General features: G+C 36.0%; 1 protein-coding gene across 1 annotated transcript; it reads left to right on the top strand.

The window, feature by feature from the left end:
• The first annotated feature begins 151 nt into the window (after window positions 1–151).
• On the top strand, window positions 152–26,369 carry LOC149799894 (uncharacterized). Its single transcript, XM_089959340.1, has 2 exons — window positions 152–1,685; window positions 23,644–26,369. Exons 1-2 carry the CDS (start codon window positions 461–463, stop codon window positions 24,471–24,473), a joined length of 2,055 nt encoding a protein of 684 aa, XP_089815466.1. The 5' UTR covers window positions 152–460; the 3' UTR covers window positions 24,474–26,369.
• The last annotated feature ends 1,626 nt before the right edge of the window (window positions 26,370–27,995 follow it).

Genomic DNA, 27,995 nt, shown 5'->3' with positions numbered 1-27,995 from the left:
TCGCTGACTACCATTTTAGTAAGCCGTTCCTTAAATGAAGCAGAGTAAGAATCAACGATAAATATATAAGCTGTAGGTTTTGTGCGAACTGTGTGTACACGGAATAAATGTATTAATTAATAGCGAGCGGTTCGATAATCCACACGTATAACAAGGATGACACTCCAGTACCAACAGTATCTTTATACGGTTGTTCTCCGCCACTAATCATGCCAGAAAATACAAAGGAGGAGAACAACGTGTTGGTCTACAACATTACCTTGAACGGCAAATCAATACTATCCTGTTTGCATATGATTTCTATCAGTACTCGACCACGTCACCAACTGGTTCAAACCAGGCGAGATATGCACTTCCTGGCGAGTTATCATGCAATAGTATTGTATTTACAGAGGAGGGCCACGTCAGCAAATAGCAGATTCACCAAAACACGAGCGTACCATCATTCAAGTATTTCAATATGAGGAAGGCAACAAATCCAAATGACATACTATGTCCACTTTGTCTGGACAACTTTACCAATCCGAGGTCCCTGCCCTGTCTACATACTTACTGTGAGAAGTGCCTGGATGATTATATCAAAAATTCCTTTAAAAGGGTCGGAAAGACATTTAGGTTTGAGTGCCCAACGTGTGAGAAAGAGACTTTGCTACCATCATCACGTACACGCGTAGATGCCTGGGCAGCGCACTTTCCTAATGATCGAATTCTGATGTCTATGTTACCTGAAAATACAGGTAAGGTGAAGCAACTGTGTCAGTCCTGTATAAAGGGAGCAAAACAGGAACCTGCTGATAGTTTTTGTACCAACTGTAAAAAGGTATTTTGTAAAGATTGTGTTGTTATTCACAACCATGGCAAACAAAACCATTTAATCATTGCTCTAAGTGATCCCCGCTGTCGAGCTGACATGTACATCGGAATATCTGAGAAAGTAAAATGTTCACGTCATATACATAAAGACTTAGAATATTTCTGTAGGTCTCACAAACAAACATGCTGCTCTGATTGTATATTTGATGACCATGGAGCTTGTGAAGAAAAGTTGAAATTGAAGAAACATAGCAGATTTTTATTGAAATCTAGGAAAACAGAGCATTTGACTAAACACGTAAATGAACTCGTTGATTATTTGGACACACGTACACAGATAAACAAAGGCGCTATTTCAAAGATGGAAAGTGAAACCCAAAGCATGGTCGATGAGATAGATAGCTTGATATGTTTGTTGCAAAACGCAAAAAGTCGAATCGTCAAGGAAAGAGAAGAGTTATTGGAGACAGAATCGCTGACTTTGCACGAGAGGAATATACATTTTAGATCCTTGAAAGCTTCCCTGATCAACTCTCTCAAGTCTTATAAAGAAGTGTGTAAATATGGAGACAATTATGAATGCTTCGTAATATTGCATAAATTAGAAGAACACATTGTGCATTGTGAAAATATACTTCAAAATAAATATCCTGAAGTAAGACAGCTTAATTTCGGTCTCCAGTATGTAAGCATGTTTGATGTGTTACGTACGATAGACGTTAATCGATTGGCAGAGATCAATTTTACAGAAACCATTCGGCCAGCTCCACCAGTCCCTAGGATATCAAGAAGTTCCCCACTCCAGTTAGCAAAGGTTGGAGGACTTCAACCAAAACTGGGTATCTTCCTGACAGCGCTACTATGGCTTCAAGGTAAACGATTTTGTTATTATATTTATCATACTAAAAGATAGAAAATGAAAGAATACGAGATTAAAAAAACTATAACGGCTACAATTAAAACAACGGGACACAAAATCACAGTGTCAAAATTCTCTGAAACATTAAATATCCTGCACGTAGAGTAAGATCCTAAACCCTGTATTATTATTATATCCCAAATATTCCATCATAATGGAGTCCGTATAAAAGTGTTTTTAATTCATATTTGAATAGTACTAAGCCTGACATGAATTGGACTAACATCTAAAAAGAAGAAGAAATGTAGATATTATTATTATTATTGTTGTTGTTGTTGTTATTATTATTATTATTATTATTATTATTATCATTGCAATGCAAGAATAAAAAATTTCATAACAAATAAATTGAAACAATAAGGCAAATGTTTTGAAAATTATTAAAATAATTTGTTCTTTCAAAGATCTGATTTTTAAAATATTTTAAAATTATGATAAAATCAGCCTTTATTGTAAAATAATTTTCTTACTTGTATTCCTTACTAAATTTGCAAAATAAAGATATTGACTCTTTAAATAGTTTAATTATTACTTTGATTTAAAATGCAGCTGTTTATAGTACTTTCATTTAATAATAATAATAATAATAATAATAATAATAATAATAATAACAATAAATGTACGCAAAGCACCAACATTGCAAATACTACTTAAATATTAATTTAAAAAGTAAACAATTTACTTTATTAACACTGCATTACTGCATTAGTGTAGAATAAAAGAAACACACACACACACACACACACACACACACACACACACACACACACACACACATATATATATATATATATATATATATATATATATATATATATATATATATATATATATATATATATATATATATATATATATATATATATAATTATTATGTTCAATTAGTAATTATGTAGGTGATTGTTTGCTTCTTTACTAAGTAAAAACAGTATGAAATAAAAATGTTACTTCTTTCCAAAACTTCTTACTTTAAAAAAAATGTTACAGATGACCTGACGTTTCAAAGATTTTTTAAAATCTTGAACATATTATAGTAAGGTCGTGAAATTTCTTGCTCCATTTGAATTAAATGGACGGTAATTACTCGATTTCCTGCGAGAGAATTTTTTGAGGACTTTGGATCTAAATTTTATTAACACAAATATTTTAATTAGTGTGTACTTTATGCTTTACTTACCTTATGATGTAACTATTTCATGCAGTATTTGAGAGCATATTTTGGAAGATTTGTGCGGAATTAAATAAATATGGAAGTATATGCGGCAAACCCTGTTTTTCTAGCATAAGGCATTTGTACAGTCAGTGCTAGTAGCGTGTAGTGACACGTAGTGGTCAGGGGGAGGTAAAGATTGTCAACAGGAAAGGTCTATACAGAATATAATTTAATTAATTAGATAAACAAAATAAAATTGTACAAGACCAATTGTATGATAAATGTCTATTAGAAATTAAATTAATTCAAAGTTTTAGAATGCAATTAGCAGTTCCGTTTACTTAGATATGGCAAAGTTCATCCAGAATCGAGTGAACATTTTGAACTTAATTGTCCGCCATGTCTGCATAACCTATTCCGGTTGCTGGCCCTTTTTATGACTCAAAGTAGCTTGTAGGATGGAGTCGATTTGTACGTGTATGACGTTAAATCACTAACGTGGATCGAAGATCGATGTGGAGATTGGCTCAGTGGTGCCTTTTGGATTCAGATGTTACGGGGTCCGCATCAATCATGGTATGGATTAATGCTATCGTACATAGAAAGGGAAATGAGGAGAATGCTTTAGAAACAGTTTTTCGGTGGATTTGCACATATGTACATCCAAATGAGTAAACAGAGCAGACGTGAAGAAAATAATAATATAAATCTACATTGTTAGATGAGTTGTAGGGGTGGAAAAACACGAGTCAGATACATATGTTTCGGTGATAGATAATCTGTTTTGATTTTCAATGGTACTTTTGACGTCATGAGTCTACAGCTAACATGTGATAGCTCGGCAATTACAAACACAACGGGTCAAACACATTTTCCATGTAAACAGGGAACATTTTGACTTTCAAAAAAGAAACAAAACCAAAATAATAGTATGAATTTCAAATAATTCCTGAAAATGCTTTTGTTACTAAAACAGAAGATATAAGAGGTGCGTTAAGCTACAAATTTGCAATAATTATAAATTTCAGCCTTATTTGTTACTTTGGAAAAAAATAATACAGCTTTTGCTCCTGATAAAGCTGGATGATACGATTTAATATTGTCAATAATATTTCTATAAATACACACACAAATATTTTTGCACAGACAGAACTGTACTTCATAACAGATATTTTGGTCATCATCAAGAATAATTAAAATTGTTCAAATGAAGATTTTGTTGTTTTGCCAATAGTTTCTGTGTAAATAAAATGTTATTAGAAAGAAAAATAATTTTAAAATTCAAAACTTCATAAACATCATCAATTAGAAAAATAAATTTAGAAAGAACTGAATAGCGGTGAATAGATCCTTAAAAATATATATGAAGGGAATAAGACGGGGAGACATATCTTTTATGTTATCCAATTAAGAATTTGTAATGTTTTAACGTTTTCAATAGGAAATATTACTATCTTATACTGTAAGAGAAAAGGAAAAGTAGTACAATGTTTTCATAATACAAGAAAATAAAACATTTGTGAACAATTTTAAGCGGGACAGACGCAAAATAATTTGGAAGATTCTTTAATCATATTAGGGACTATTAAAAAACATTTTGTTAGTAATGCCAGTTAAACATGTAACCATCTTAAAGTATAAAAAAGAACAGAAAGGAAGACATATCAATACAAATACATAAGTAAGTAGTAAGCAACGGTTCACAATTCCTAATGAAGATAGTAATCATTTATGCAATTTCATCTTCATCTCTTGATGGAAGCTGACAGCTAGTCAGCTACATTGTTAGATGTTGTTAGAAACTCATCAAGGTCAGAAGCAATATTGATTGAAGTTCTAAAGGTATCTTCGAACCTCATTCAAACTTCACCCGTAGCAACGAGAAGCTTAGAACATAAAAAATGCAAAACATTGTATAGTTTTGTTTGTACATTTTAATTAAAGTATTGCTATATTGGTAAAGTGGATTCTCTCATCAGTGACACTGTCTGACTGAGACAATCAGGTACCAAGAATATAAAGCTGCGCAATTAAAACGCATTGTTGCCATACTTTCTACAATCTTTTTCAGAAAATAACAGAGATGCTTACAATTATCGCTTGTACAATTGTCAGTGTACTATACGATGTAAATTGTGTATTTGTAACCTACGCAATTCATTAAGGATAGATGAAGGATAATTAAAAGAAAGACAACCATAAGTACAATGATCTGTACATAGTACGGACCTTAACTGCTTAGTGTAGATCTCTTAGACTCACGTGAGACTATGACTGAACGATACTAGAATTGAAAATGTTAAAGAGAATAAAGGAAACACTGATTGCCTGGAAGAAAAAAAAAACCACCAGAATTAACACGTGATTTTATCAAAAGTATAAATTTCATGCAATTATAATCTTGAACCTATAACCAGTTGCAATTTATCACAGACACAGGACAGGTACTCCAGATGTAAACAAAGAAGTCAAATCGGCCCTATTTTGATAGTGAGCACCTAAAGATAAGTTTTCAAAAAAGACCCCGGTTCCAAATAATTTTCATTGCTTTAAATATTTACTCTTGGATAACCCATGCATAAAATATGAGCTTATTTTGCCGGTTTTGGCATAAAAGTATAGTAATTGTGCAAAACATTAACATTACGGTGTATTGGAGTTGAATGCGTACTTTGTGGTCTATAGCAATAAATACATTATGTGTTAAAGGACTCAGATGCAATATTTCAAAAGCTTTCTCATCCGTTTCATCAGTTCAGTACAATTCTATTTAACGTTTATGTTTTGATTGGTTGTTATTGTTTTGTTTTAATGGCGTTTTGAAAGCCTTATTGGCTGTATTATGCCGAATAAATGGAACAATGACGTAATTGGTTGAGAAGATCTGTTCCTTTCATAACTAACAAATATATGTTTTAAATTTAGTAAATATTGGCTACTATCTTACACTAAAAACCTTTAAAATTGATGACAGCTCACATGCACTCTTTACCATTCCAAAAGAAAAGAAACAACAAATTGGGAAGAAGAAATCATGCAATGGAATTAATGTCATTCACTAAAGATTGATTAATCAGTCGTTTTAGTATGTATTTTATTTTATGTTTTACTGCTGCTTAAGTTCATTTTGTTTTTGGGTTGTTGTTTTTCGATTCATCAGTTGACACACTTGATCGGTTGAGTCTTTGATTTGCAGATTACAATAAATTGGTTTTTTTTTTAAATTTTATTTACGACGAAGTTGTTGTAAGACGTGTTTCCAGTCATTCAGATATTCGTACAAGTTCTTCATAGATCCCTATTTTTTCTAGTTCCAGGAAGACTTTGAAAATATGCGTGTTTGTGATTTTTCATTATATGTTTCATGTTTGTGACTGACTTTATACCATAACAGTAAGATTTGTTTTTACTATGCTGACATTTACGCATTGGTGCTGTCAACCAAAACACTTCTGTCGTCCTGAGCTCGTGTTTTCGGATGTAGTACATCTATTGATAGCATGACCTTAGTAGATTCATTTTCTGGTAATTTGCCTGTACGTGAAAAATTCTTTTATCAAACATTTTGATATTCCTTTACAAACTTTCTTTTCTTAATGATCAATCCTTAATAAATAAAGCTGAGAAAGAAAATAACAAAAACTCTTTCATTGGTGTGCCGTTTAATTTATCTTTGAAAACTATCAGCATTTTAAATATTTATAATTTTATATTTGTGGAATGTTGAAAACGTTGTCATTATATTTCTGTAGTGAATGAATCAGATAATTTCGTTATGTAACGTACACTGTAATTTTTTTGGGTAAAAATTATTTCCTACCTTTCCCATTAGCACTTAGTTTCTTTTATGTTCTGATGTTTCCTCGAGGGTTGTTAAAATATTTTGAAGCTCAGGATGACAGTATATGCAATGGTCCAGTACATGCAATGGTCCAGTATATACAATGGCCTAGTATATGCAATGATCCAGTATATGAAATGGTCCAGTATATGCAATGGTCTAGTATATGCAATGGTCCAGTATATGCAATGGTCCAGTAACTCTGCATAACATCAAGATCAACAACTCTATTTGCGAGACTTATTATATTGATTTTTTGTAGGGTGGGTGGGGTTGGTTATTTTCTTTTTGTTAGCTATACCATTATAAGTAGTGAAGTGGGACGATTCAGGGACTAGGGCAAGTACCATTAAAAAAGTGAAAATTGCATATACGGACTATGTAAATTAACATTAGGCAAATAACATTAGTGTTCCATAATCCCTGAGAATGTTTCCTATACAGCATAGGCCTTATAGGGACAAGAGGAATTTAACATGGGAAAAGAACATTAGTTTTCCCATTGTCCCTATAACTGAACAAACATCATAGGCATTATAGGGACAAAGGGGAATGGAACAGGGTCGGGACCCTATTTTAATACGGTCCCGACCTTATGGGTTTATGGAAACTGAACATAGTGGGTCTATATAGCGTCAAAGGGAATTGAACATGGTGGGACTGTCTAGGGACAATGATGGTAGAGGGCCAAACACAACAGAGACAGAGACAGACATACACTAGTACACGCCTGAGATTTATATATAAAGCATTACCAAGACCTGAAATTTTGCTGGGGTGTTCAAACATTTGCATAATTGTAATGATGCTATAAATAACTATAATCAAGGAAAAGCTCAACGCCAAAATGGATGTGACTAAAAGTAACGTCAAAATGACGAAATTGTCCCAGAATTTAAAGGAGAATAAACATATCCCCGAAAATTAAGTTACAATGGTTTAGACTAAAATGGATAAACCTAGTTACTACTTACAATATCAACTTGTGTGACGATGGTGGATAAACACACATGAATCTATTTATAGATATAATCTGTTGACATTCCTATGAAATCTCACTATCTATTTATAGCTACAACTTGTGGAAAAAATCCTTTTGGAAAACCCCACTATTTATAACCTCAACTTATGTGACGTTCCTGTTTAAAAACCATAGTATTTATTTATAGCTATAATCTGTAAATAAAATCTAAATCTATATTTATAGTCTCAAAATTTCTAGCTTGAATGACCTGACTGTACTGAACACTAAATGAATAATGGCAACAGCGTTGCAAGTAGCTGACCTGAATACGCGCTACTGTAGGTAGGTAGGTAGAATGTATTTGATAGGGATAAAGAGAGTGTTATAGGGACAAACAGAGACCAATACACACACACACACACACACACACACACACATACACACACACACACACTATTCACACAGAAGGAAACTGAAGAAAAAGAAAACAAAATATACTATCCACACGGAAGGGAAGGAAAAGAAACCCAAATATACTATCCATACAAACGTACACAAACTCATACAAATCCCAAATATACTATCCACACAACGTCGCTAACGCATACAAACCCAAAATATACTATCCACACGGAAGGGAGCGAAAACAAACCCAAAATATACTATCCACACGGAAGGGAGGGAAAACAAAACCAAATATACTATCAATACAAACGTACCCGAACGCATACAAACCCCAAATATACTATCCACACAACGTCGCTAACGCATATAAACCCAAAATATGCTTTCCACACGGAAGGGAGGGAAAACAAACCCAAAATATACTATCCACACGGAAGGGAGGGAAAACAAACCCAAAATATACTATCCACACGGAAGGGAGGGAAAACAAAACCAAATATACTATCAATACTAACGTACCCGAACGCATACAAACCCCAAATATACTATCCACACAACGTCGCTAACGCATATAAACCCAAAATATGCTTTCCACACGGAAGGGAGGGAAAACAAACCCAAAATATACTATCCACACGGAAGGGAGGGAAAACAAAACCAAATATACTATCCACACAAACGTACCCGAACACATACAAACCTAAAATATACTATCCACACGGAAGGGAGGGAAAACAAAACCAAAATATACTATCCACACGGAAGGGAGGGAAAACAAAAACAAGTATACAGTCCATACAAACGTACCCGAACGCATACAAACCCCAAATATACTATCCACACAACGTCGCTAACGCGTACGAACCCAAAATATACTATCCATACAACGTCGCTAACGCACATAAACCCAAAATATACTATCCACACGGAAGGGAGGGAAAACAAAACCAAATATACTATCCATACAAACGCATACAAACCCCAAATATACTATCCACACAACGTCGCTAACGCGTACAAACCCAAAATATACTATCCACACGGAAGGGAGGGAAAACAAATACAAAATATACTATCCACACGGAAGGGAGGGAAAACAAACCCAAATATACTATCCATACAAACGTACCCGAACGCATACAAACCCCAAATATACTATCCACACAACATCGATAACGCGTACAAACCCCAAATATACTATCCACACAACGTCGCTAACGCGTACAAACCCCAAATATACTATCCACACTCGGGAGAAGAAGAAAAAATACAACCAAATATACGATCTACACAACGTACGCGAACACACACACACACACACATACACACACAGACACACACAGAAGTGAGATAATACAAACCCCAAATATACTATCTACACATGGAAGAGAAAGAATACAAATCCCATACCTACTATCCACACGGAGGTGAGATGTAAAAAAATAAACCCCATATCTACAATCCACGCAGAGGGAAGAAGAAATTAATAACCCAATATACACTATCCTCAAAGAGGGAAGAGGAAAAAGCCATAATATACTAACCACACAGAGGGAATAAGAAAACCATTATACACTATCCACACGGAGTGAAGAAATTACCCTTTATATATACTAACAACATAGAGTGAAGAAACTAACCCATTATATTCCATCAACACAGAGTGAAGAAGAAAAAGTTTTTTGAAAGCACCTAAGCCCTCACCTGCAATGACCAACTCTGCCAAACACCTACACCCCACCCCCAACGCTACAAAACCCATTAAACCCGTTATTTTATGGCATCAATGTGTGATTTAGGAAACATCAAGACACAAAATGATGGATGAATAGACTCACTATTGTTTACCGACTTGCATGCCTAAAGAGCGTGCGTGAAGGAAAACATCATTCCATTTCAATTCTAACTAAAACATGATCCAGAGGGATAGAGAGAGGTGAAAGAGCACAATTTCATAAAGTGTGAGTAAAAACAAAACACGCCATCCTTATTATAGAATGTCAAGACCAAGAGACACTTACGTTTTCTTTCTGGTCTATTCTCTTTCAGAAGGTAGTATGAAATTTCACATCAGGGCCAACGCATCGGCTCACATTGTCAATTTTTCCATTTCCATGTCTTCACTGGCACAAGTTCTTCCTCATCTTCAATTTCTTCTTCTTTTGAATCCCTCTTCTCTTTTTCGTCTCGTTTCTGTTTCTTCTCTTTTCTCTTAGGGCACTCTGAATCCCAGTGTCCTTTCTCCCGACAACGATATTAGGTATCTTGACTTTTCTCTCTCTTTCTTAGACGAAGCAGGTATTCCGGAGACAAATACCCATTTACCTTTGCAGATATAGGAAACTTCATCAGCACTTACACACTTTCGTATGACTCTCATCAAATCAACGACCAAAAGAGTAAGTTTTGTTGCCACTTTCGCCTGTGAATTATGCTTTCGTATGACTTTTAGCAAATATTTGACCAGCAGGTCGATCTGTGCTGACTCTTCCATCTTCTTGATCGTTTGATAGTGGAATGAATAATCTGACGCTAAGACACTCACCCTATATACAGGGACCTGCTGCGTATGAAACCTAGTCAAATGTAATTTTGCAATAAGATTTAACGATTTCATTGAGAAAGTAAAAGGCAATGACGTGCCGTGTCGCCTCACACAAGAGCTGAAGTGTTAGCTCAAATCCGTGTCAGCGGCTTCGAATACGACATAACTGAGCTTTAATCAATGCTCTCCAATTATGACACAAAACCGCGAGTCCTGATTCACGCCAAAAGAAATTTCGTTCGGTCCATAGAAAATGGTATCACATCTGAGAAACGCAAAAACGAACTTCCAGAAAACTGAGAACGACGGCTTACACCTACAACGTAAATTTATGAGTTCAAGTAGTGCGTAAAACTTAGTCAGATTAAATTTTTATCGTCAAGACGAAACGATCTCTTTTCGAAGAAGAAAGCAGACACCAAGCGACAATGGCGATCCATGTCACACAACACTTTTCAAAATGTATTATAGAGGTTTGTTCTAGCGATCTGCACGGTTAAATGAAATGTTGATATATTTTGCAATAAGACGGACACAATTTCCATGGGATCGCCCATGGTACGATTGTTCGTGCATTAGTTTAATTTTTTAAGTATAGCCAATGAAATGGCTTACAACGGGTGATGCATTGTTTTGTTCTAAGACTGTGTGGCATAATAATCCCTACGCTCTTGCGTTGTTACCATTACAGTGCAGACAGACTGGAATGTGAACTTACAAGCCCTCTTTGTGTATTGTAACATTTCTTCTTACCACATCAAAATACTGAGCGTCACAGTATTGGTTAGCGTTTTCAAGCCGTCCATTTTTTTATATCTCATTTAAACATTTTAACATAAACACTCACACTCACATCGGTAGAGTCAGAACAGACGTGTTACTGTATTCAGGGGCATGTTGTCTCTTTTTTCTTTCTTTCTTCAAACTAATAAATTTGGGGTTTGTTTGAAGTAAAGAACCGAAAGTACAGTGAACCTCAAGGATGATGACCCAGTCTGTCTGTCTATTGATGCGTGTATTTACTTAAGAAGAAATATGACCTCTAAAACACAAAGAGATACGGCAAACATGATTAGAATGAACACAACGATGTTTTCCTTCACGCCCGTGTAATTTAGAGTTTCAATCCTCTTTCAAGACAAACTTGGTCTCCTTTTGTAGGGCTTGAAATAAAAAAAAACTGAAAAATCTTAAGCACTTTGCTATAGATAATTTCATCAACAGACTAAACAACATAAATACCGTTACAACAATAGAAAGCCTTAAATCTTCTATCAAAAAGAAATGCATCAAAAAAATTAAAGATTAACTATAACTAACCAGTGAAACCGAATTTAACAAAGGCAATGACATGTGAAGAAATGCCTCTCACTTTGGAAAGGTAGGCGAATGTAATCTGTCATGCACCATGAACTGGAAAAAATTATAAACAGAGAGAAACCTGAATTCAAAATTCAGTTTTTTTTTTCAAAATTGTTTCGTTTCTTTTTTCTTTTTTGGAACAAATCTAAGCACTAATATAGAGTGGAAAAGGGAAAATGCACATAAAAGCTTTGATATTTCTGAAAAAATGAGGGGATATTCCTAAAGTTCATAACCACCTATATATGCTTGGACTTGTCTGTGGCTTATCCACAAAACAAGATGTACATATTTCTGGTCAAGCTAGCAAGTGTGTGCGTATTTTGGAAAAAGGTAAAAATTGGATATACAATTTTCTCGTGACACTTATAAAGTGAAGAGTCTGTGCAAGTGTCAAAAGTCAAAGTCATATAATTTTTGTATTTTGTACGGCTTGTAAAGATTTCCACTTTAGAAAATGTGAAGTATCATAAGTTATTATCACAAACAGAAGTGGAACATAGGGGCTTGCAAGAAAGAAAATAAACCAGGCAGTTGGTGTCATGAAGAGTGCTAGAGACGGTACCCGAACTTGCTTGCTTGCTTACTTGAATTAAAGTGATTTTCGCTCCAATGGAGCGTGTATCACTAGTTTAATCACGCACCGTGTGATTTTTAATTACTCCTGGGGAAGGAAAGAGGGCCTCATCCCCCAGGATTTTATGTACTCACAGACTACTTTTAAATTTAGCCACTCAGGTGAAGGACTAAATAGTCCATAACAACCTGACTGAAAGGCTTTAAACATGAATAAACATGAATGGGAATAGTCTCACCACACACTCATTTTTCTGTTCAGCGTGGTAAAGGAGGAAAAAGGTGCTCAGCAAGCCAGCGATGGATGTTAAGTACTCACCAAAACGCTAGCCCATACTTATTTCAAATCATGTCGTGTCACCAAAAAAGAAGACGTGTACGACATCGAAGGCATTCTCAAACGCAGAACCCGTAAAGTGGGCAAACAACGTGTCAAAGAAGTCAAAGTACGTTGGAAAGGATATCCACCCAGTTTTGATTCTTGGATCGACGCTTCGCAAGTCATCGACTATAAAAAGAAGTGACCATCACGCCCTTTCACACAGACACAGCTACGGCGACCACTCCTTCACCCAGTTCTTCTCTGCAAGATTTACAAAAACAACCCTTGTGGGTGTGGTGTGGAGAACGTGTGCCTAAAACGCAAATCGTCTTTTTTCTGCCAAATCTTCGTGGTGTATTGTCTCATCGGTGCAGCCATTGCCAATTTGAGTTTGTAACAAGGAAACAAACAATTGTGGACCATTTTATTGAGCAGTTGCATCGGTTACCTGCTTTCCAATCCCTTCCTGAAATTCTCCTCGAACGGGAAGAACGGGGATCTTGCGTCCAGTGTCAGTCACCACTCCAACAACAACAACCCCATTTTGGGCGGAGACACTCCTCTGACTTCCAGTAACACCTCGGACAACAAAAAAAATTCTGGAATTATAAGTCACCATAACCAATTTTACTTAACCTTACCCAGTGACAGTTCCATGGAGGTGTTTCCCAAGAACGCTTTGTGCTGTAACACGGTCAAGTTACCTCAGACCATCCAATTAGATCACGAAGCCCATTGGGAAGTGGCTTTAGTGGAAATCATTCACCCAACACAAATCAAAAACATCACCGAAAAGCAAAACACTTTCCAGGTGGAAATCCTGAATGCCCAATTGGAAGAAGAAATCAATAAAATCGGGTTTTTAGGAGACACAAGACCAGCCAGCAATCATTATCTACACCTTGAAAATTCCTTCAGGTTATTATTTTAGTGGTGAACATTTGGTGGACACTATTGCGGACAGGTTCAACTTAGCCTTTGGCAAAGCTCTGAACAGAGCCAAAAAAAGTGTGAAGATTGAGTACCATAAAGCGGCTCATCGTCTCATGATCAAATTTCAAGATACGGACACATTGTCCCTCAGGTTCAATGGTAGTTTGTTTGAAATTTTGGGTGGACATGCAGAAATTGTCGCAAACAATTTGAGCCCCAAGATCAACAGTAATATGGATTTTTACAGAGCTTTCGGAAACCCGGTAGAACTGAACCAAGGACTGAATTTGATCTTAGTGTATTCCGATGTGGTGGAGTACAACGTGGTGGGACACACTTCTGTGCCGTTACTGCGTGTCATTCCTTTCAAAGTGGATAGTACCACGAACAATGACCAGGAAGGTGCAAACACCTATCACGTACACCGTGAATTTGTACATCCTCACTATTTGCCTGTCAGTAAGTCGTATTTGGACACTGTTAACATTGCTATAAAAGGAGATCTGGGACAAAATATTCCATTCTCCAAAGGGAAAGTTACAGTGAAACTCCATTTTCGAAAACGGTTCTCTAACGAATTGTAAGTCAAGACAGCGACGAGGGCCATTTCCACCCTATAAAATCCGGCCAGATTCGTGTGGAAATTTAGTTTGCAGAAAATCTAAGCGCAGATAATACGGTGAACGTCATCCTGTATGCTGAATTTGACAATACGATAGAAATCAACAGTTTGAGAGAAGTCGTTCTAGACTATTAGAAGTCATGGAAGACTTTTATCAATGTTTATATAGTAGGGATTCTTTGGATATGGAATCTGAAGATCCTGAGGAAGGAAAACTCAAGACAAAGACAAAGAGGTCGTCATGATGAAGTCTAGATGGCCAGAACAAGAAGCACATTTAGTTTCCTGTTATGCTATAGTCTTGGCAGAAAAAATTAAGGAATTGATCAAGAAAGATTGCTATGGATGTCATAACGATCATCTCAGTCAAATTCAACACGATAAATGCCTGATGCTGAGTCAAGAAGAAAAATTGGACGAATATCTGGACGAAGCTTGGAGTCTCATCTCGGAAGAAGACTTGTTGCAACAGTGGTATAAAGGCTTGCGTGAACATTCTTGTCCTCTATTAACAACTCAAGATATCCATCGCATCGAAGCTCTCTTGGATCAGAGTTGGGAGACGAGGCGAAGAAACGGTTACTTGTCAGACATTTTCAAGCAAAATGTCAGGATCGAATTGATCACTTATCATTACCTGTGAAGAAAAAAACCCACACAAAACATGGATACCTGGGATCTTTATTACCTTTTGAACCACAGTTCGTATACGGCTTCTTGGAATCCTGTCGTATGTGCTAAAGATGAACTCCCTCATCGCAAACCTCAAGACCATCAAGCTTATGTGATCAACACGGACGACAGTCATTTCCCAGGAACCCACTGGGTAGCCGTCTACTTTCCTCAAGAAGGATGTGTGGAATATTTCGATTCGTATGGATTGCCCCCTTTGGAAGACGATATTACTGACTTTATGACAAGAAATATTCAGACCACACGATTCAATAATGTGAAATTACAAGGCAATATTCCTTGGTGTGTGGACAATATTGTGTGTATTTTCTGCATCATCGTAGTCTGGGCTATTCTTTAGAACATTTAGTGACTTATTTTGATCGTTATTCTTCTAGAAACGATGAGAAAGTAGATCGATGGTTTTTTGACCATTATGCTTATCTTTTGTCTCTAGCTAGGAAACGTAGTGTCCATCAATGGCCTAATGACTTCCAACAGTAGAAATCACAATTTCATCCACAACGTTGTCAACCCTGTCCAAAAAATTGTTAGTGAGTTGAAAAAAATGTTTGTTAGTTAAATTAGATATTTATTGTTGAAAAATGTGTTACTTGTTAGTGTTAAGTGATTTGAATAAAAATGTTGTGTTTTGAGAAAAAAATGCCCTTGTGATTTGTTTTGCTATAGGTATCATGATTCATGGTCTTTGACTTCTCTCTATCCCTCCCATGACACTAATTTAGCTTTCCGACTCGAAAACCGTGTAGGGATGCTTTCCTTCGCGTCCGCGCTTTGACCATAAAAACGGGGCAGTCTCCAGTCTGCCCATCTATTGTCGACTCATCTTCCTACGAAGATGTGCTCAAGGTTAACCAAGTTGAACGAAGCCTATGTGAATTTACATAGGGTCATGACAAGTCTGATACCGAGACCTGAAGAGATAGACAATATTAGAATGTTGAAAGTCACTGAAGACCTGAAAGAAGAGCTCTTCAAAGAGGAAATCAAGAAGGAGAAAGAAGAATGGACGGAGAAGTACAGACTTCATAAACAGCAGAGAGAGCAGCAACAGCAGCAGCAGCATGAACCTGACAGAAGCTTTGTCGACTGTCGTATCGACACCAAAGAGTTCTTCTTCTCTTTCCGAAGAAGCAGACCTTATCCTGTGAGAAAGCCTGTCGTCAGAGGAGGCCGCCATCGTATAACCTAAAAGATCGCCATAGCTTCAAGTTCACAAAAAAAAAAAAAAAACAAACAAAAAAAAATTTCAGGGCTATCCCATACTCTCGAAAAGAAATAACATTCCATTGCCTATGATATGTTAGTCAGTTAGAAAAAAAACAGAAGTGAGTCTATAAGCACATGATTTCTTTATCTTGGTTAGAAAGTGTCACTATAAGCCCTTCGTTTCCGTCGCTTATCAAAATGTTTAAAATAGTGATGGTCAGTAAAAAGTGAGTGTTTCTTTTAGGTCTGTGCGGGTTTTTATTTTTGGTGATAATATGGATAATGTAAGTTTGGGTAGAACGAAATTAAAAGAATTAGGCCCAGAACTCGGTGTGGAGTGAAGAAATATACGCAACAGCAGAGGGAGCAAGAAATGCAGACCCAGCCAGTTAGCACTCCACCCACCTCGAGACCACAAATAACATCTAGTCAACAGCAGACTATACATAACAAACAACCCACCCCGGAAAGAGTGGTGGCAGAACAAAGGGCCAATTATGTTAGACAAGCGGTATGTCAAACTCAGACTCAATTATCGGAGGCACTACGTTCTTCTCTCACTCCGATACTACAGGCAATCCCAGCTGAAAGAACAACCACAACAACAATAACAGCGACAGACACCATATCAACGGATTTGAAACTATCTACCTCAACTGAAGAATTAGTATCAGAACCAGAAGAGGAAATAGAGGCGGTTGAGTAGGAAGAGGGGGACGCTGACCCTCGTTGAGAAGTACACCGAAATGGGGCTTGATAAAGCATTGTATGACGTCAACAAAGGAGGGCAGTGTATAAGAGCCATACAATACGTTGCCTACAAACCTCTAGACACCTTTAAACCAAGACCTTCTCAATGGGGATTTGGGGTCAGAGTTCTCCCCCCAATTCTACAGACAAGCCTACACTGGATACCCCCTCAGTCAACTTGTAGAAGCCGCTGCTTACATTGTCGCCCATCATGGCTACGCATTTCCTGATATCAATAATCATGAGACTAGGAATGCGGGAAAGATCGTGAGGGCGAAAGAGAGACGTGGTACCTTCTAGCAGAAAAAAACAGCCCTTTTTAGGGCTCCAAAAGATTGCCTTTTATTAAATAGGGACCCATATTTGGCTTGGTATCCCTCCCTGACTAAACTATTCTCGAAACAAACTTGACCCATTGGAATACCGCAACAAACTTAACTTGTTAAATCTAACAGTGACAGAACTTGTATATGTCGCTTAGACATATTAATTTAAATAAGTGTGTGTGTGCGTGATTTGGATTTTTAACGTAGCTTTAACAATTTTTCAGTCATATCGCTACGATGTCTGCAATGTGGCAGTTTATAGTGATGTCTAGTACTGGGGCATCATGCCGCAGACATGTAGCATGATGTCCCACCCAGTCACATTATCCTAGCACCGGGCCGACCAGTCCTAACACTAGCCTCTTAATGCTGAGCGCCAAGCGAGGCAGCTGTTAGTACCATTTTTGTAAGTCTTTGGTATGACTCGGCCGGGGATCGAACCCACGACCTCCCGCATCCGAGGCGGGCGCTCTAACCACTAGGCCACCGAAGCGGTCTAATTTAAATAAGACCAGTATGGCTATTTTTATGTACACTAAATACTAATATTAGATAGATACGTTAGGAAGTAGGAACTTTAACAGACTCGTTAGATTTGAACTAATTGCACAGGTGGTTAACACGTTATTGGTACTTCTTATTGTCCATTAGCATAAACGGGACTTGATTTGAAATAAGAACGGGCTGGCGTTTTGGGGAGTACTTAACATCCATGGCTGGCTTGCTGAGCACCTTTTTCCTCCTTTACCGCGCTCGGACATCGTGCACGTGGCAGAATGTGGAACGATTTCCACCTGCCACACGCCCATGTGTTCTAATGTGACGTCATCGCTGCCGACCAATCGTAGCGGGCTTTACATACTGCTTGGGTTGACACCTGAGGCATTTCAAACCAGCTAAGAAAAATGAGTGTGTGGTGAGACTATTCCCACTCATATTTAAAGCCTTTCAGTCAGGTTGTTAAGGACTAGTTAGTCCTACACCTGAGTGGCTAAATTTAAAAGTAGTCTGTGAGTACATAAAAGCCTGGGGGATGAGGCCCTCTTTCCTTCCCCAGGAGTAATTAAAAATCACGCGCTGCGTGATTAAACCAGTGATACATGCTCCATTGGAGCGAAAATCACTTTAATTCAAGTAAGCAAGCAAGCAAGTTCGGGTACCGTCTCTAACACTCTTCATGACACCAACTGTCTGGATTATTTTCTTTCTTGCAAGCCCCTATGTTCCACTTCTGTTTGTGATAATAACTTGTGATACTTCACATTTTCTAAAGTGGAAATCTTTACAAGCCGTACAAAATACAAAAATTATATGACTTTGGCTTTTGACACTTGCACAGACTCTTCACTTTATAAGTGTCACGAGAAAATTGTATATCCAATTTTTACCTTTTTCCAAAATACGCACACACTTGCTAGCTTGACCAGAAATATGTACATCTTGTTTTGTGGATAAGCCACAGACAAGTCCAAGCATATATAGGTGGTTATGAACTTTAGGAATATCCCCTCATTTTTTCAGAAATATCAAAGCTTTTATGTGCATTTTCCCTTTTCCACTCTATATTAGTGCTTAGATTTGTTCCAAAAAAGAAAAAAGAAACGAAACAAATTTGAAAAAAAAACTGAATTTTGAATTCAGGTTTCTCTCTGTTTATAATTTTTTCCAGTTCATGGTGCATGACAGATTACATTCGCCTACCTTTCCAAAGTGAGAGGCATTTCTTCACATGTCATTGCCTTTGTTAAATTCGGTTTCACTGGTTAGTTATAGTTAATCTTTAATTTTTTTGATGCATTTCTTTTTGATAGAAGATTTAAGGCTTTCTATTGTTGTAACGGTATTTATGTTGTTTAGTCTGTTGATGAAATTATCTATAGCAAAGTGCTTAAGATTTTTCAGTTTTTTTTTTATTTCAAGCCCTACAAAAGGAGACCAAGTTTATCTTGAAAGAGGATTGAAACTCTAACTCCCACCATGTTCAATTCCCTTTGACGCTGTACAGACCCACCATGTTCAACTTCCATAAACCCATAAGGTCGGGACCGTATGAAAATAGGGTCTCGACCCTGTTCCATTCCCCCTTGTCCCTATAATGCCTATGATGTTTGTCATGTTTGTCCAGTTATAGGGACAATGGGAAAAACTAATGTTCTTTTCCTATGTTAAATTCCCCTTGTCCCTATAATGCCTATGATGTTTGTCCTGTTCGTCCAGTTATAGGGACAATGGAAAAATTAATGTTCTTTTCCCATGTTAAATTCCCCTTGTCCCTATAAGGCCTATGCTGTATAGGAAAAATTCTCAGGGACTATGGAAAACTAATGTTATTTTCCTAATGTTAATTTACATAGTCCGTATATGCAATTTTCACTTTTTTAATGGTACTTGCCCTAGTCCCTGAATCGTCCCACTTCACTACTATTATAGTGCATGATAGAGAACATCCGTTTAGACACATCGTACTCACCATCATTTTTTTTTTTCATGGACCGAACCAATATTCATGAATGGCATTGTTGTATCTATGAGACAGTGTGCTAATTCTACATTTTGTTCCACATTCGATCATCATACCCCATTAACTGTACAATGTCTACACCGATTAACTTCAGCCTAATCTCTTGAGCTAAACTTGAAGCACTGTGACTGTGAGAATACAAAAGTGCTAGAACTCTTGAAATATACTGCATAGCACTAACGTATCTTACTTTATAAGAAATGTCATTTAAATTTTGATTTGAAGTGTTTCATAGCATCCTGTATATAATGATAATCTTCAAGTTGTATGGTTAAGTCGAACAGTGATGAATAGAACTTGTCTATCTGTGTAACGGCCACTTCATTACACAGCTGTCCATGTATTTGTATGCGTAATTTTAATATGTAGGCGTTCCAGAAATATTTAGACATCGTACGTTGAAAGGATCTGATTTTATTGTGAACTTGTTATCACTAACATTCTTTAGAGTATTCTTTCATGAACCTATCGGCTATGAAATCCATGCAAATTTCATCGATGTTTCTTGTTAGGTATGATATTTATATTTTGTTCCAGCCGACATATCAGCGCGATAACACGAAAAATATCCCGATAGCCAAGACTAAGTTACATAAAAACGTTTATTTTAATCCACGAAGTCCTTCCAAAGTTAGCAAGTGAAAATTGGACTTCAAAGCTTTAAGTCAAACTAGGGTTATACCCCTGTAACTTTTGCCCGAAAACAGTGAAACATGACCTAGGAAACCTCCATAACTCAATTCGTGAAATCCTTGAAAAGTTATTGCCTGGAAATAAAAGCATGCAGTTCTAAGATACAGGGGCCATAACTCGTGAAATTTTTCCCGAAAGCCTCACAAAGTTGATTTGGGTCTTCGTAAAGTAAATCCTCATACTAAATTTGATTTAATCTGTGAAAACCTTCAAAGTTATCAAGCAGAACTTGAAGGACGAAGTTATGTAAATAATGTAAATAAAACTTAACCATGTTCTTCTCAATGTAAAGTCTCAAACTAAATTTGGTTTCAGTCCCTGAAATTCTTCATATTTTATTTAACAACATTGGTAGTGCAATGTTCAAAGACAAACGTGGGCTACCACTCAGCAAAATAAACGGAGAAAATCGAGCTAGATTTAGGGCTTTGTGATTTAAAGCCTCACACTACGTTTGGTTACATTGTATGGAATACTTTAAGAGTTATTGAGCTGAAAGTAAAGTGCAAAAATCAAAGTTAAACACGAACGATAACTATGTGAAATTTTACTAGACAACAGTGATTATAAAACACGATTTTCTTCTAAATGTACAGCCTTTAATTAAATATGGTGTCAATCCTCAAAATCCTTCCAAAGTTATTGAAGAATGAAATTCACAACGTACATGACGTGGCGGTCATACATGAGCAACAGAACTAGCCCCTCCATAGATATGACAAGGATATTAACCTACCTAAATAGAGTTTAATCCGGACAAAAAATCAGGTTACCAGATTAATAAATAATCACGGACAGGAAAATGTAGACTACTCCAGACCATAATTAAATGCAGACATGTTTTTTGCTATTATGTTCCTTTTAAATCTTTCAAATGCTTGCTTATTTGCACCTGTTCAAGTGTACAACACAATAAAATGTGAAAACTTCATCGAGTACTTTAATCAGCCTTACAGTATGTAGAAGTATCAAGTAGGGAGGAAGACTTGGAAAACAAGATCTGTTATGTAGAAGTATCAAGTAGGGAGGAAGACTTGGAAAACAAGATCTGTTATTATACCCCTCACACCTCTGAATAGAGGACATCTGCAAGTGTGGACACAATATGCATATTACTCATGCGGTAATTATGTTGAGAAAGTTAAAGAAATCTAAACAAAATGTATCGATCATTATACAAATCTGATTTAAATTAAATTTGCACAGGACTGTGGAATTTTCTTAAAGATTTTGCGAAAGGTATCTTGAAAGATCACAATGACAAACAAAAATATGAAAATTTTATGAGGTGTCGGATTTACAACGAATGCTCTACTCATATTAACTTAACAATGTCCCTGCCGTGTAAATGTTGATACAGTTTTCATGTTGTCATATTAGATCGTGTGTACCGTATTTACACTGTCACAGAAAAGAGTATGTGTCATCTTCCCAAGAGTATGTCAGGGTTGCATCTGATTTCAGATTGTTTACACTGATCGGAGGATACTCAACTCCAGAGGATACTCAACTCGATAACACCCACATATATAGGAATCTATTAACTGGTACCATGTGAATTGTATTTCCAAAATGGAACGTTGTGATGACAAACATTATTGCCAATGATTAAGGAATGCTTCATGTGATACATCGGTATAGTTTCAACAATTATCTGGCGTGGTTCCAATTTATAGTGGATTTCCAATTCCAGTTCCAATTTATCCCTGAATTTAGAAGAAACTGTTAGTATCAAATTTCCTCATCACCAGTTCAATGTGACACATGGTGATATCTGGCAGGTATGTTCAAAGGAAAAAGTCTGCAAAGTTTCAAATTCCCGTCCTGAATGGCTCAAAAGTTATATTGGAGGAAACCTTTGTTGTTTTAGAACATTCCATATCTGGGGGCTACGTTGAACTGAATTTGTGTCAGTGAGGTTAGGAATGTACAAAGCAGTAATTATCAAAAGTTCATTCAACAGTTGTGCCAAAGAAAATTTAATAGGGATTAAATCGGCGTTCATTCCATCCGAACATTATATTTACCCCAAAGTTAACGTCAAAACAAGTAACCATCTGCAGAAGAAATGGGGTCTGTTGTAGAATTCCAAATGGTATCGCTCCTGACAGGTAAATCCAATCAAATCTATTTTTACTCACCTGTATTTTTAATTCCATTAAATCTTGTATCCAGTTGTTAAGACCTCGATCGTAAACTGTTGCAAAAGATATAATAATAAAATAGGACGTTGATGACTTTTTAAAAATGTATAGTTCATGACTTCTGAAAGATAGTTTGGATCAATCCCTATTTTATCTGTACATTAATTTAGATAGATAGAAGGGAACTTGTATACTGAAGATAAACATGTTCAGTTATATGTCTCCTCCTTTTCAGCAATGTCGTTTTATTAACCTGTGGTTTCGTAGTTTGAACATGGGTTGTTTACATATTGTTTAAACCCTAGTTCACGACTTAAGACAACTATGCCTGGATATAGAAATATGTTTCTTTCTACCATGTTGCTATTATGAGTTAGTGATAGCATTTCATTATCGTAAGTACTTCTGCTTCGAGTGTTGCTATTTTGTCACTTTTTGAGACAGGGAGTCGTTTTCTTTCGTTGTTTGAATGTGGTGCAGTAATCGTTGGCTTGATTTCTGTCATCATAATAATCATTATCATTCACGTTACCATCGTCATCACTCTCTTGTATTATTATTATTATTATTATTAATGTCGTTACTTACAAATGTTTCACTCTTATAATACACACCATTTCCTTACAACCATCATTTACGTGAGTCGGTGGTTCTTCTCTGGGTTTTCCAGGGTTCTTCCTCCACCATTTATACTAGCCGCCATGTATAGCCTATTTTGTGCTGACAAATGGCGTTAAACCCTAGAACAGCAACAACAACAACCATCATTTATACAGTCAAATTTAATTTGATGCTTTCATGATATTTTCATGCTAAAATAAATGTTTTTGTATCAACTTTGTTTTCTTACAGATCCATTTAGAACCACAAATATAAAACTTATCGAGCGCCTTCCGGGGAATAAAATGATTGTGATGGGCAAGAAAGGTAGTACAGATTTTGGATATGTCTTAAACCTCCAGACGAACCGCGTCATGGCACATTACTGTCCTTTTCTTCTGTCATCTCCATGGGATTTATGTGTTATAGATACGCCTGTTCCACTTGTGGTGGTCACATTTCCTTTTAGCAGCAAATTGATCATTCTGTCTATTACGTGTATTCAAAGTGAGACTGCCACTATTAGTACTAGTAAGGAATTTGACAAAAAACCACATAAATTTTATGGAGTGAGCGCTCTTTCGCCTCATCTCTTTGCAGCGAGCGCTGAATATGGGGACAACATTGTTTTGAGTATTGTGTCAGTTGCAGAATTGAGGCTGGTCAAAGAGCACCATGTTTGCAAGCAAAGACGATCATGGTTCTCTCATGGAGGCAGCTACCTGACTACAAGTAAGGACAAGTCCCGAGCGTATATTTCATGTGCTGCTGGCAGTAGTGAATCTAAACCCGCCGTTTACTGCTTGTCCGTGGGAACCGGCGAGAACATATTTAAGTATCAGCATCCGGACCTGACATATCCGTCGAAACTCTGCGTTGATGGGCAGGACAATATCTATATATGCAATTCTATAAATCCTGGCAGCATCCACCACATAACAGGTGAAGGCGAGCTGATACAAATATTTCACTCAGGAATTCCAAAAGAACCTATCGCAATTTGCTTCGATGAGGAAGAAAATGAGCTATTTGTAGCGAGTAGACAGGAGGGCGAAATTGCGAGATTGCGGCTCGAACAGTGAGGAGCAACGAGAACAATTTGTTGATTTCTCAACCAGTTAAACTGCAAATATATTGAATAAATATATGAGCAGAAGTATTTGAAATCATTTTGTGTGCTGCAAAAAGTACTTCTCAGTTCAGTGATGACTTCCACTATACGACATAGTTAATGATTTGTATTGCGCAATCATATTTATCTGTATATGACAAACTATTTAATCCTAATCCTGGATAAAGATATCATGACATTTTTGTGTACTCTATTACATGTTTTTTCTTCGGGTGAATATTTAAAATATTGTATATTTATTGTGAATATATTTATAGGATAAACACAAATTAATGAACTAACGAGTTAACTAGATTTCAAGAATACATAACTGGTAAAATTTCAATCTTGCTGAATCGTGAAATTTAAAAAACGTTATTAATACAAAGTAAGAATATTTTAGCATTTTGTTCAAATGTTAAATCTTGTAAAATAGTGAAAATTTTCTCTGTGAATTCATCAGATTATGAATGACAAATCCCGAAAAGAATGTTGCGATCCCAGTGACATACTTTTGTGAAGTAATTTAGAAAATATTCGAAGGAAAGCGAAAAATTATATTTGTCGCTTCCAAGGAGCTATATTTGACTGAGGCATAAAATGGAACAGGTCGATTCTACCTAATTTTTATCAAGAGCTTTATACATCTGAACTAGCCAGTATATGGACCTCTAGATCTTCACCGGTCTATTCCGTCAATCTAAACTGTAAGAGCTACACAGTTTATTTTCAAAAGTTTATCAGCAGGAAGCAAACAAATCAGCCATTGTAAACTATCGCATAGTCTACCTAGCGTGATGCTAATCTTTGTATTATGTTCATTTGAAGATAACGCATGCACATGCATTTTCTTGTACATTCAAGTTTTAAAGAGGTTTTTTTGCAACATAGCCCTAAGAGTTGTTTCCCTTATATTTGATTGCTGTAATTATACCTCTGCTAGAGATGAAAAGATTATGATAAGCAGTTTGTTACTCTCCAAGGCTTTGTAAGAAGGGAAGAGGGACATCAGAATCTCTTTAGTATGACGTGGTTCTCTTGCCTAATAGTGGTATATCGTTCTAGAGTATGCATTGTATGACATTCAAAAATTGTCCCAATTTATCTTGATGTGACATTTTCGTTATCAATCAGGCCAGTGTTGCCTTTATTGGTTTGTGTTTGTAAGCGTTTGTGTGGTGTTGAAATGAAATTCAGTTACAGTTAAACTGTATTTGGTGTCAGTTACCATTAAGCTGTATCTGGTGTAATTTACCATTAAACTGTATATGGTGACATTTGTCATTAAACTGTATATGGTGTCAGTTACTATAAAACTGTATTTGGTGTCAGTTACCATTAAGCTGTATCTGGTGTAATTTGCCATTAAACTGTATCTGGTGTCAGTTACCATAAAACTATATTTGGTGTCATTTACCGTTAAACTGTATTTGGTGTCATTTGTCATTAAACTGTATATGGTGTCAGTTGCCATAAAACTGTATTTGGTGTCAGTTACCATTAAGCTGTATCTGGTGTAATTTACCATTAATCTGTATCTGGTGTCAGTTATCATAAAACTGTATTTGGTGTCATTTACCATTAAACTGTATTTGGTGTCATTTGTCATTAATCTGTATTTGGTGTCATTTACCATTAAACTGTATTTGGTGTCATTTACCATTAAACTGTACGAGGTTAACGTTCTGTACTATTTAATTGTATAAAGTGAAGTTATGTACAATTAAATTGCATAAAATTTAAGTTATGAACCTTTCAGTTGTATAACATTGACGTTATGCACTAATATATTGTATGAAAGTGACATTACGTACCTTTAACCTGCAATAATTTGAAATGATGTACCATTAAATTGTATCAATATGAAGTTATGTACCATCACATTTTGTTACATTGAAGGTATGTACTAATAAATTGCATGAGGTTAAAGTAATGCACCATTGAATTTAATTAAATCGAAGTTATGTACCATTACACCGTATAAGTTGAAGTTATGTCCTGTTTAACTATATAAATATGAACTTAAGATATATAGATATCGGTTCAGTAGTTATATTAAAGCCAGAGGACCAGTCTACTAATAAAAGAAACATAGAAAATACTAAATATTTTGAAATGTACCATTTTGCTAGTAAATGGACTTTTTCGGTTATTAATTTCCCAAACTTCGATATATGTACTCTAATTGATAATAAAATATTTCCGTTAATTTTGATATACTGTACTTAATTTCCTATATAAAACATACAGTATTATGTGAAATCTTATTGCAAAGCTATGCTTTTAGGTGTAGACCATACTGTCCTCATGTTTAACAACACAAGGTTCAATAGCAAAAAAAAAAAAAAAATACAAAAAAAAAAAAAAAAAATGTCCACGGAAGACATGCTTGTGAATGATAGATAGATGTTTCTAACTGTAATGAATGGAAGCTTGCGTCGTTTGTATGCAAATATCTTTTTTATATAAAATAATGGCATGAAGTGTAATGTGGCAAATGAATTAGTAGTCAGAACCTATAGGGGTGAGGGGCTGTATGCGTGTCCATCACAACTATGTGAATCTCTGCATTCCTTTCAATTTTATTATTTCAATTATAAGAAACTGCAACATAGTGGATCGTTATTGGAGTAATTTAAAGCAGGCACAAGTGAAAATGCAAAGAAATACGGAAAGAAAGCTTCATGAAGCTTTACGGCTGCCCTAAAGTTACCAGTGTCCGGATCATTTACGTTTTTATTACCTCCATGTGCGATTAAAGTTTCAATATAAAGGCAAAGATTCATTTGAGCAGCTATATTAGCACTACAGGTACGGTTGACAGATTCTTCCTGAGATGTAAGAAACTGAGCATTGTTGCAGAGTTTGTTTTGGTCGCCTTGTCATTGTTACGACTCTTTGGTCTTAAACTAAGTAACAGAAAGAGGCAAAACCAGCAACTTTAGTAAACTCAGGAAATAATTTGTTCCCCGGGAATAAAAAGTGAAAATACCCCCCACCCCGCAAAAAAAACAACAAACAATAACAACACAGTATTGTGAATTGAACCACAAATAATCCTAAATGTTCTATCGCAAGTCCGAACGTTAGAATAGGATCTTCCAAATAAATTCCAACATTTTAAATATCTTGTCCTATCACAATGTTATACTCCAGATTGTTTTGAATGAGTCCTCAGTAATTCCAAAGAAGTGCTGTAGTCTAAAAGGTCAATAATCACTTTGTAATTACAATGAACAATTTAAATAAATAATTCCTCTAAAATTATATCTTAACCCAAGTGCAATATTCAATAAAAGTTTCCCAAAGACTGATTTTAACCGGAAATGAAGAATTTCTTAACAAAATCCTCTTGATATGCAACCTCATTTGACCTATGTCGCAAGAGTAGTTTCTGAAATCTAATGGAAGACCCCCAAATATTGTCACCAAGTTCGATTCCAGAACACACCACATTCGTAAAAAAGGTTAGGCCTTGAACTTAATTTTTAGC

The sequence above is a fragment of the Sinohyriopsis cumingii genome, chromosome 5 (assembly GCF_028554795.1).
Source record: "Sinohyriopsis cumingii isolate HCF-2022 chromosome 5, ASM2855479v2, whole genome shotgun sequence".
NCBI lineage: Eukaryota > Metazoa > Mollusca > Bivalvia > Unionida > Unionidae > Sinohyriopsis > Sinohyriopsis cumingii.
This window is presented reverse-complemented; position numbering and strand designations above follow the sequence as displayed.